Here is a 10,170-nt window from a genome sequence, read left to right on the forward strand (position 1 = left end):
AATGACATGGAGGAAGTGTATTGTGAACCGTGATTGAGTCCAATCGCATGATAATTTGATCCAACAGGTGGTGTATACACGGCTGGAAAATGCATTCTTCATTTATGCATTATTTACTTGGCGGCAGGGTATTCCCAAAAGTAACACGGAACACTTGCCTTTGGATTGCAAGTGGTACAAAAAAGATTGCTCCCTTAGATTAAAAACAACAAATTCTGCAAATTTTTTTAAAAGGCTCTGTATTTTCTACATTTATATACAAATCTCTGAATAATTGTCAACATTATAGATGCAGTGGATATATGTAAAATACAAATACCATTTTACAATATAGTTTCAAAATTAAATGAGCAAAAAATACATATCCCATTGCTGTACAAACAGTTTTGTAAAAAAAAACATGTTGATGTCAAATGAGTTGAGATTCCCGCTCCCTGTTCTTCTTCTGAGGTGCTTTTGGAGCGGTCGCTACAACTGTTGGAGTCAGAGAGGGATTCTTAGCAGGATCCAGATCTGGATTCAGGGCCAGCAGATTCATGATGTCGTGACTCACAACACCTGTGGAAATGTTCCATTATCAACAACAATAACATATTGATCTAATTAGAGGTGTAGAAAAACATTATACATTATGGATGTTTAATTTTCTTCGATCCTTTACTAATCTACTACGTTCTAATAAATTCATTTATAATTATAAAAGGTCTTATAACAAGGCAAAGCTACCACTATATGTCCGTCCATCCAGCACTTATTGAATTCCAAACCTTTCCAGGAATGAGGGATCCCTGTTCTCCTGCCCTTTAGAGGTCTTAGTCTCAAGGTGTGGTATATGATTTTGCCTGAGGGGGATTAATGAAGTTGTATCTAATCTAATATTACAAGACTGTGAAGCGTTTGGACCCGTCACTGTGATCAAGGGCTATACAAATACAATTGTCTTGATTCCTATGGATTTATCATTCTTGTTGTAACCCTAGATCAATATTTGCTACTTAATCATAGAAAGAGTCCTGACCAGAGTTCTCCTCCTGGATAGTGGGGTCCAGACGGGTGTTTTGGAGAGACACCCGGGCCAGGGCAGCCACCTCCGTAATAAAGTTTTCCTCTGCTTCCTAATGGATCCAACAGTGCATTACTTACAACAACCGTTTCGTTCAGATAACGATTGAAATCAAGATATCTGAAATGATTCTCCAAATAAGACTGAAGAAACAGTATGACTACGAGTGGCAAGGAACATGGAAGTGCAGCACTTACCAGCAACTGTGCTTTGACCTTTTCCATGGCCTGGTCCTCGGAAACTCTTTGCTGCCTCAGAGTATCAAACAGCACCTCCTGTCCGAGGTCGTAGTGCTCCAGCAACTTCCTTTTGTGTTGTTCAACCCTTTAAGCCCAAAAACAAATACAGAAAAAGGTCAGGTGAGGCGTGACAGTGGTATGAAAATGGATCATCGAGGGGTTAGATGTACCTCTTTTGAAACTCTTTAGACGTCAGGTTCTTCTCCCAGTTGGCCAGCTCTCTCAGCAAGCCCTGGTGGAAGAGATGGCTGCTCTCTCGCCTCGCATTCTCTTCTGCAGAGATTTAGAATGACCCATCCGTCACACATGGAAAAATCCTCTATGACTTAGGTGCTTGTCACCATTGCGCTGCAGCCAGGTTTCAAAATGAACACCTGGTACTAGCCAATAGCAGAGATAGATTTAAACATTTGGCAGGTAAAACAATTCCTGTTATATATCAAAACCATAGCTGGGCTGGCTTCAACTCTGGCATGTTTAATAGACATTATTCTAAAAATTAATCTTGGGCCATGGCTGCACTCCCACGTCCTTTCAACTAAACCTTCTTCAAACATCCGACTAAATAAAGAACTTGAACTTGAATAACACTATCTCTCTTTTGTTTTTGTTTTTGACACGACACTGACACTGTAAAATTCTGTGTATGGAGACCTACACTAAACAATACTAACTGGAAGATATTATGGACAGCATAGTGAGTGGGTGTGTGTTACTCCTTCCACCTCACCTCTGACTGACTGCCGTGTGCTTGACTGTTCCTCCTGCAGTCTGGTGGTGACGTCCTCCATGTGAGAGTAGTAACCCTGAACCAGGGCACTGAGGGAGTCCTTGGTTAGGTACACGCTCTCAGAGGCAACCTCAGCCAGGTGATGCTGCAGCAGACGGGAACACCGGGCCGGGAAAGAGTTTGTGTTGGAAGAAAAAGGCAAAAGAAAGAAAAATATTATCATTTAGCAGATTTGTATTATCCAAAGCTACATACTGTGAATTTATTTGGATGCATCTTGTTAAAGGTGACATATTATACCACCAGGTGCGAGTGTGATTAGCTGTTACAAGCCATTTTGAAAATCTGCCTCTTCTGACATCATAGGTGGGCGTGTCCACCTAGATATATGACGGATAGAGACTGTAGCAACGTTTGCTACAGTCCACTGGGCAGGCTGGTGGACTGATCTGTCCAGCATTCATCTAGGTGACACGCTCACTTGTGATGTCAGAAGTGGCAGATTTGCAAAACGGCTTGCAACGGCTAATCAAACTCACACCTTGTTGTATAATATGTCACCTTTAATGATCAGCGTCTTGCTCAGGGTTGCGTACAGATTCACTGCGGATATTTGGCTTCAAACCCTCTGGCTAGGAGTTAGACACCCCAACACTACAGTACTATACAGCCCTCCCACTCTAGTTTCTACTTTATTTAATTCATTAAGCCACCTTAAAAAAACATGATTGTACCAAAGTGCAAAGTACAGATGCATGTTTTATACATTTAGCCTTAAGTGCATTTGCATCCCCACAGTAATTATGTGGAACAGATAAATTGAGGCGCATTGAAAGAACCACTCTTCTGCATCGCGAACCACTCTTCTGCATCGCAAACCACTCTTCTGCATTGTGAACCACTCTTCTGCATCACGTGGAAGCACATTTAGCTTTTTTTACAATCAGATCATCTCAAAACTATGACCACTAGACAGGATGAAAACACGAGTCAGCATACCTTCAGTCCGTCGGTGTGCTGTGGGCGGGTGGGCCATTCCAGCGGGGCCGTGGCCTCCATCCGCCCCCAGACCCTGTGGCTGAGGGCGTTGCCCACCAGCAGCTGGGCGTGCCTCTGCAGGAGCTCGGTGCCCGTCTCCAGCTCCGAGAGGAACTCCTGCTGGAAGCTGTGGTCCACCAGCTGGCTCTCGGCCCCCAGGTGTCTCTCTGCCAGGCTGGCCCCGCTGTCCTGCGTTGGCATGGAGCAAACATTGGCTCACGGCTCCCCTGGGAAGGGGGACTAATTGCGTTCCATTATTGAACAGGATGAGGGGCCGGACTGCGGTGTTTGTTGTTTTCGACAGAGAAAAGCGAGACGGGTTTTGTTTGCATTTTCATAGCAAACTGCCTCTGTCTGCACCGTACAAGAGGAAGATATCACTGTAGAGACATGCTTCAGATGATTAATGAGCTTATCGTTATCGTCCCCAGTTATAACAGAAACAACAAGCTGTGCAAACCTTGCGTTGATCTTTCGCGGCTGAATTGTCGTTTTCCTGGCTTTGGTTGTGGTCTTCTCTCAGCAGGTCTCTGAAGTCTGTTTGAGCCAGCGCTTTCAGCTTGGACAGCCTCATTTCCCTTAGCACATGCAGACAGAAGTGCCTGGACACAAAGTGTGTCTGCACTGCCACCAGGAGGCGCTCCTGTTTCTTTTCCAGCAGCATCCCCACCGGTCTGGAAAACAGTGTATGCTACTTTTATAATGCTAAAAACACTAATGTAATATATTTGATCTATAAACATTCAATAAGAGCCACTCAATAAAACTCAACAAAACAGTTAGCATCCCAGAGATAATACGTCTCTTTTAGCAATAAGGGCATCGTGTATCATCTTAGATAATGCATGGGCGGTTGTTTCCATCGACTCTAGTTAATTCAAAGTGAGGTTTGATCCTGTTTTGACCTCACCTGTCCAGCATGTAGCTCTGCCTGACAACTGTGGTTTGGAGCATCTTCATCTGCTGCTCTGTCAGATGCCTGAGGCAAGCCAGCACCACAGCAGTCTCTTCACACCAGAGCTGGAGCAGCACAAGCACATCACAGAATTGGGCTTGAGAGGCCGGATCATGTTGCATTGGCTTCTTGAAAACATGCTCACTCACACTTAAGTGTGATGAAATACAATTTGATTGATTTGATGATTTCAAAATTGCATTCAAAGCCTTCTTGCATAGTAGTGTATGGATGTTTAAGTATGAGACTGAAACCACATTTCCCTTCAATATGATTATTAAGAGTTTTATACAGTCTAAAAATCAACATCATTGATTAAACTATAAAAGTGTGAATTGCACTAAGTCAGTATTCTTTGAAAGACCATCAACTATGATAGTGGCTTATTTCCTGGCTCTAAACTGAACCTTGAAAGGTTGTCGCGCTTCATGGGCTCAGATCTGATTGAAATGTCCACTGCAAGCAATTCACGAAACACATTTAAAGCAGCTTAAGATGTACAGCTGTGCCCATCCCCGATGTGACTACCTGTCTATCCTGATCCATCTGAGCCCTCATGTCCTCCAGTTGCATCTTGGTCCCAACCTCCGCCTGCTGCCACTGTGTGGCCAGCTTATCCTCTAGATCCAACCACAGCTTGCTGCAGTGCTCAACAGAGAGCTGTGGCCTGGGAGCAAGATTGCCGAGGAAGACCTTCTTGGCCTCCTCGCCCACTCTCCTCGACCACGAAGAGTGAAGTTTCTAGAGAAGTAAAAAATGGAATGGCTGGAAAATTCAATATAAATCTATTATATTCTTATTAAATGCTTAGAATGATAGTGTGGATGTGGACACAGAATACACAGACACACTAACACTCACCCTCCATAGATCGCAGAGGGCTTCGACCACTCTGTCATCCTGTTTCAACTCCAGGCTGATGCTCTGCTGCCTGTGTTTGGCCTGCAGCTCCTTATACACCTGACAGGGTCATCAAGATTCACACATGAACAAACGCTGAAACCTGGGTCACTAAAGCAGATGACAAAGGTGTTAATGCAACAGTACATCCTGGGGATATACATTTGCATGATCCTAAAAGGAACTGGATAGAGAGATACAGCCTTCCGTAGCCACCATGTCTGTTTAATTCATTGTTGTACAGCTCAGTGTTTGGTGCCCTGAGCTTGTTTTGATTGGTTAAAGCAAAGCAGAGCAGTTGAAAGGGGTTGAATGCTGTTTTGTGAGGCAGAAAAAAAGACCACAAGATATGTTCGATTTTAAATGATAACCTGTTTCAAAGCCAATTTGTCAAGTTGTCCAAGAGGGGATCTAGGAAAATGTACCTGCCTGCTTGGTTCGTCTATAGTCCATGCTGCATGGTATAGCATGTGAGCAAGAATAGCCAGCAGCAAGGGCAATACGACATCCCTATTGGTTAGTGGTTAGTATGAAGTCATGGTTCTGACCTTGATGAAGTGATGTAGGTCACCGTGGGCTTGTGCTGAATCCAGCGCTTGGCTTCTCTCCCGGGCCTGGCTGCTCTGCAGCTTCTGACTCTTGCTCTCGGTCCTCCTCCACTTCTCACTCGCCAGCTCCTTGGCTTTCTTCACACAGTCTGGAACACACCGACAGGTTGGCTGACTGTGGATACCAATATGCTGCACATCATTTTATACATTATGTATCCAATACTTGGTCTTCTGTAGTGTGAACAATCTAGGTCAAGCCGGAGCTTCCTGTCTAGTGGGTATAAACGTGTGCTAGTTATAGGAATTTGATGAATCTATGTTTATTGACATTTTTAACTATGAATGGAATTCATAGTTTAAAAGAATGGAATTGTAAGAAAAATAAATGTAATAAATAGTTTATTTTCCCAATAATGTACATGTCATAGCGGTCATAGCATTGGTCACACAATGTCAAAATTATGGCTGTCTGAATGTTTAAATAAAAAACTTCTCGCAACCTGCTTGAAATAACAGGTACCATATTCAGTGAAATGGTGCAGGAGCCTGACCTTAATTAAGAAGACAAGAAGGTTCCTGGAAAAAAAAATCTATTTTCAGATAGGATCTTGAAATATAAAAAGTAGGACACATGGGTAAGTTCCATCGGTTTAGGGATGAGAATAATTTGTGTGTTGTCTTGGAAACCCAATTGATGACAATGTCTTTGTATATACATAAAATCGACATTAACACCTGAATGTACAAACACTGTCAGCCTGTACTACAGCACTACTCCTACCCTCGGTGCACAGCTCAAGGCACTCCTTCAGACTGCACTGCATTTCCGACAGCATCTTCTCCATCAGGTCAAAGGTCAAGGTGTCTTCTCCGGAGAGCTGCTCCAGTGCCGTGGCAACCAGGGCTTGCCTCAGAGACACTTCCTGTCTGAGTAAGGCGGGTTTGGCCTGAAAAAGATACATCAACTCCTCCCACCACAGCAGCCTCTGCTGGATGCTCTATAGAGAAGGATCAATAAAACATAAGCAGTTATAAAATGCATGTATGGAGAATATGTTTCTCTGTAAATAATTACTTTTGATTAATAATAACAGAGGCTGTTGTGTGTTCCATAATTAAAAAGTTATTTGCCCAACATATAAGCATACAGTGTTTGGAACAACAAGCTATTGTATCCTCCTGAACGATGTTATTTTTTTGAATAAGATCTACATTCTTAAAACAATTTATAGAAGTATGGTGGTTATTGTGAATGACTTATCTCACTTGCAAAAAGAGCTGGGCAAAATTTTGAAGAATAAATACCGAAATGATGGATGCGTTCTCCTCTCACCTTAAGGCCTGCTTCCTGAGCAGCCATCCAGTGGTTCTCTAGCAGTACCAGAGTGTGGATGAGAGAGTTGATGATGGCCTGGGCTTCCTCTGTCGGCAGAACGCTGTCCTTACCCAAAAGATGCTGGCACAAGTGCTCCACCTGCTGGCCAAATACTTCAGTCTGTTGATGAGAAGAAGTGGATGTCATAGGTCAGCCCTTCTTAAACTTTTTAACCCAGAATAGCTTGATCCTCAGCTTCTTGGACCCACTAAGCCATACATATACAGAACTTTAAATGGCCCATTAACATTAATGTCAAAATTAAGTGTGTTTGTTTCCAATCAGTGGTTGGTTCAATAATTTTTCAGGGGGATTCTTCGACTGCAAATTCTGTGTTCTGATGGATTAATGAGTATTTGGTTCACTTTTCAACTAACGTGACGCCCAGGTTTATAATCTAATGTAATTCGGTTTACTGTGGCCCAGTAGCCGCTGGTCCATGGCCCGATGCTTGGCCTGACCCATGATCTGAGAAACCCTGTCACAGGTGATAGTGCTAATTCCCCCTTACTCCTTGTAGCATGACCTCCGGGTAGACCACAAGAGGGCAGTAAGCAGTCTAGAAAGCTGCTTGTTGCCATTCTTCCTATGAGTTACCATTTGAAGCCCGTGCTCCAGAAGGTCTTTATGGGTCCTCTCTATCTCCTCCAGGGTACAGGGAGAATCTGTCTCAGCAGTCTTTTCAGAGGCCGTCTTGGCGGTTAACCGTTTCCTCAGTGTTTCCACTTCCTGACATAAAAAAAGAAAAAAAAAACAGTTGAACTAAGAACACCTTCCTACAGTTATATACACTATTATAAGCACAGTGTTGACAATTCAGCAATACTGTTGCATTAATGCATCAGTACATACACAAAAGTACATACAAGTATGAATAAAAAGTAATTTAAGAATTTGTGTCTACCTTTTCCTGCATTACAATGAGGTTCTTGAAGAAGTCTTCCTCATTTTTATTCTTTGGAAACCGCTGACTGAATATCATTTTCACCATTCGGAGAAAGATCTACAAGTAGAAACAAGTTAAGAGATTAAACTGAAAGAAACAGTGCTATATATCAGGTCTGTAGTGGAACATTGTGCTCACCCACCTGACACTTCTCCTCCTGGAGGCCACAACACTGTTGCTGCACGTCCTGCAGGGCAAGACAGTAGAGACCGATACGTCCCTCAAACCTGGGGAGACAGCACCAGCAAAACTGCTCTCATTGGCCACACCACATTGAATTCATTATCGATTAATCTCTCGATCATAAATGAATGAAAATGCACACAAGTTAGACAACCACTAGAGCCTATAACACTTGTCTTACAAGTAATCTAGAACAAAACAAAAAAACAACTCAACTCAACAAAACAAAAAGAGAAAATCAACCAAATAATGTCTATAATCAACAAACATATACAAATTGTAATACATTTCAACTCCTGCTCATCCATTCTGACTCAACTAAGTAAATCATGCCAAGCCAGGACATGCATAGCAAAGAGAGGGCTAAACATTATTAGTCAAGCACCAGAGATCGAGAGTAGCATCGAGACTTATACCCAGTTTGAGTGAGTGTGTGTGGGTAGTGGGGGGCCCTGGAGAAGCTCTGGTTCTGGAGGCTCCTGGGCACCAGAGAGGAGGAGATGAACTGGCTGCTGTCATCATTGTCCTGCTCCTGGCTCAGGGACTCTCCGGTGGAGGAGTCCTCGTTGGAGCCAGCGGGAAGCTTTGAGCGCTCGTGTACTGAGGGATTGGACGCTCCGTCTGCTAACGGCTAACAGTGTCAAGCAAAAACATTAAGTTACATTATAAAGATTGTATTGTGCATCTAGTCATTTTAAGTAGTCGTATGTAGCTTTTGATGTCAAATCCCAAGATTTTCAATGGCGTTTTATGAAGCAATTTGGTGTTTAGACTGACTGTTACAAAACGTTTTAATCAGATCATTGCCATGGTGAATACTGTAAGTGATAGTGGGCATTTTCAAGAAAATAGATCTGTCCTTAAGTGTAGGCCTATGATGAGTGAGCGTGTGTGTTTGTTTGGGTGGTCTTACCCTGTATTTCTGGTTGATGGGGTAAACCACTTTTGCTCTCGATGCAAACGCGGCAACATCACTGTTGATGGGTAGCATCTTTTTTTCCTGGACAATGTGGGTGAGAAGAGTAAATGTTTAGATGGTGATCTCATTCACATCAAACATGACCATATGAATTGAATGTTTTGATGACATGCTCTGTGATAAATAATCAATTTCAATAGTGATGGTGGAGCATCATCCTACAACTTTTGCAGCCGAGGAACTTGTCACATCTTTTCGGTTGTTGCTGATGTGGTCACTTTGATGGTTGTCCACGTTTTCTTCGACTGGCTCAAGTAACCTTCTAGCATTGTTGCCCTATTTGAAAGAGAAAAAAGGTTTACGTTCCTGTTGTGGTCTGTGTGTGTGTGTGTGTGTGTGTGTGTGTGTGTGTGTGTGTGTGTGTGTGTGTGTGTGTGTGTGTGTGTGTGTGTGTGTGTGTGTGTGTGTGTGTGTGTGTGTGTGTGTGTGTGTGTGTGTGTGTGTGTGTGTGTGTGTCTAACCTGTCTTGTTAAAAGCATGGGCTTCAGACAGAACACATACAACAGAGCAGCGGTAACAATGCCCAACAGACCCCCAGAGACAGTCAATGCTGTGAGCAGTCCTGTAAATATCTGCAGCGATTCGGGGAAAGTGACCAACACATCAATGGCGCATTCTGCCACCGCATTCTGGTTTGTCATTATTGAGAATCACATCAAGAGACAGGCTGAAGTAAACGCAAACGATTCGTAAATTCTTCATGAAAGTCGTTGCTCGGATGATGTTTGGAAAGTCCGCTTATACATGCTTCAGCAGTCAAACTGCATAATACGCAAAGGAAAGGGTAAAAGCAGAGGCGTGAGAATTTACTTCGAGGGACAACAACAAAGTAAATGGAACAGCGATACCAAGCCGCGGACGCAGATTTGATGATGCCATTCCCGTTAAATCCAAGGAGGAGCCTTTTTCCCTAACTTTTTGCAGTGATAAGTCCGCTGAAATCACGTTAAACACGTTTCCTGTTGTCCCTTCAAAATAAAATGCTTTTCCTATACCAACTAATTCAATTGGAAATTTGTTGCAACAGATACTTGAAAATGTATGTACGGCCTGGCTGGATGATGAGTAAATGCACACATTAAATCGCAGACACACAAGATAATACATTTATGCATGACCTGCAACATTACATTGGCAGCACAATTGTGTCCACACAACTATTTAAACGTGTTTGGTCCATCTGAAGCCTGCCCTCCTCATTAGCAGTTATA

The 10,170-nt window shown here is 43.0% G+C and overlaps 1 protein-coding gene across 2 annotated transcripts; it reads right to left on the reverse strand.

The window, feature by feature from the left end:
* Positions 1-51: 51 nt before the first annotated feature.
* On the reverse strand, positions 52-9,909 carry LOC132470287 (evC complex member EVC-like). Of its 2 annotated transcripts, none has more exons than XM_060068699.1 (20): positions 9,421-9,909; positions 9,125-9,235; positions 8,894-8,980; positions 8,397-8,611; positions 7,940-8,024; positions 7,756-7,854; positions 7,449-7,580; positions 6,810-6,971; positions 6,258-6,474; positions 5,474-5,622; positions 4,887-4,985; positions 4,554-4,766; positions 3,981-4,090; positions 3,531-3,744; positions 3,032-3,259; positions 2,033-2,177; positions 1,473-1,575; positions 1,261-1,387; positions 1,019-1,115; positions 52-558 (listed from the first exon to the last, which is right to left on the reverse strand). In XM_060068699.1, the coding sequence occupies exons 1-20, from the start codon at positions 9,598-9,600 to the stop codon at positions 410-412; spliced, it is 2,922 nt and encodes a 973-aa protein (XP_059924682.1). In that variant the 5' UTR covers positions 9,601-9,909; the 3' UTR covers positions 52-409. The 2 variants fall into 2 exon arrangements, with proteins under 2 accessions (XP_059924682.1, XP_059924681.1); XM_060068698.1 differs by having other exon boundaries at positions 9,122-9,235; positions 9,421-9,908.
* Between the last annotated feature and the right edge of the window lie 261 nt (positions 9,910-10,170).

The sequence above is a fragment of the Gadus macrocephalus genome, chromosome 13, assembly GCF_031168955.1.
Source record: "Gadus macrocephalus chromosome 13, ASM3116895v1".
In the NCBI taxonomy this organism is placed as follows: Eukaryota; Metazoa; Chordata; class Actinopteri; order Gadiformes; family Gadidae; genus Gadus; species Gadus macrocephalus.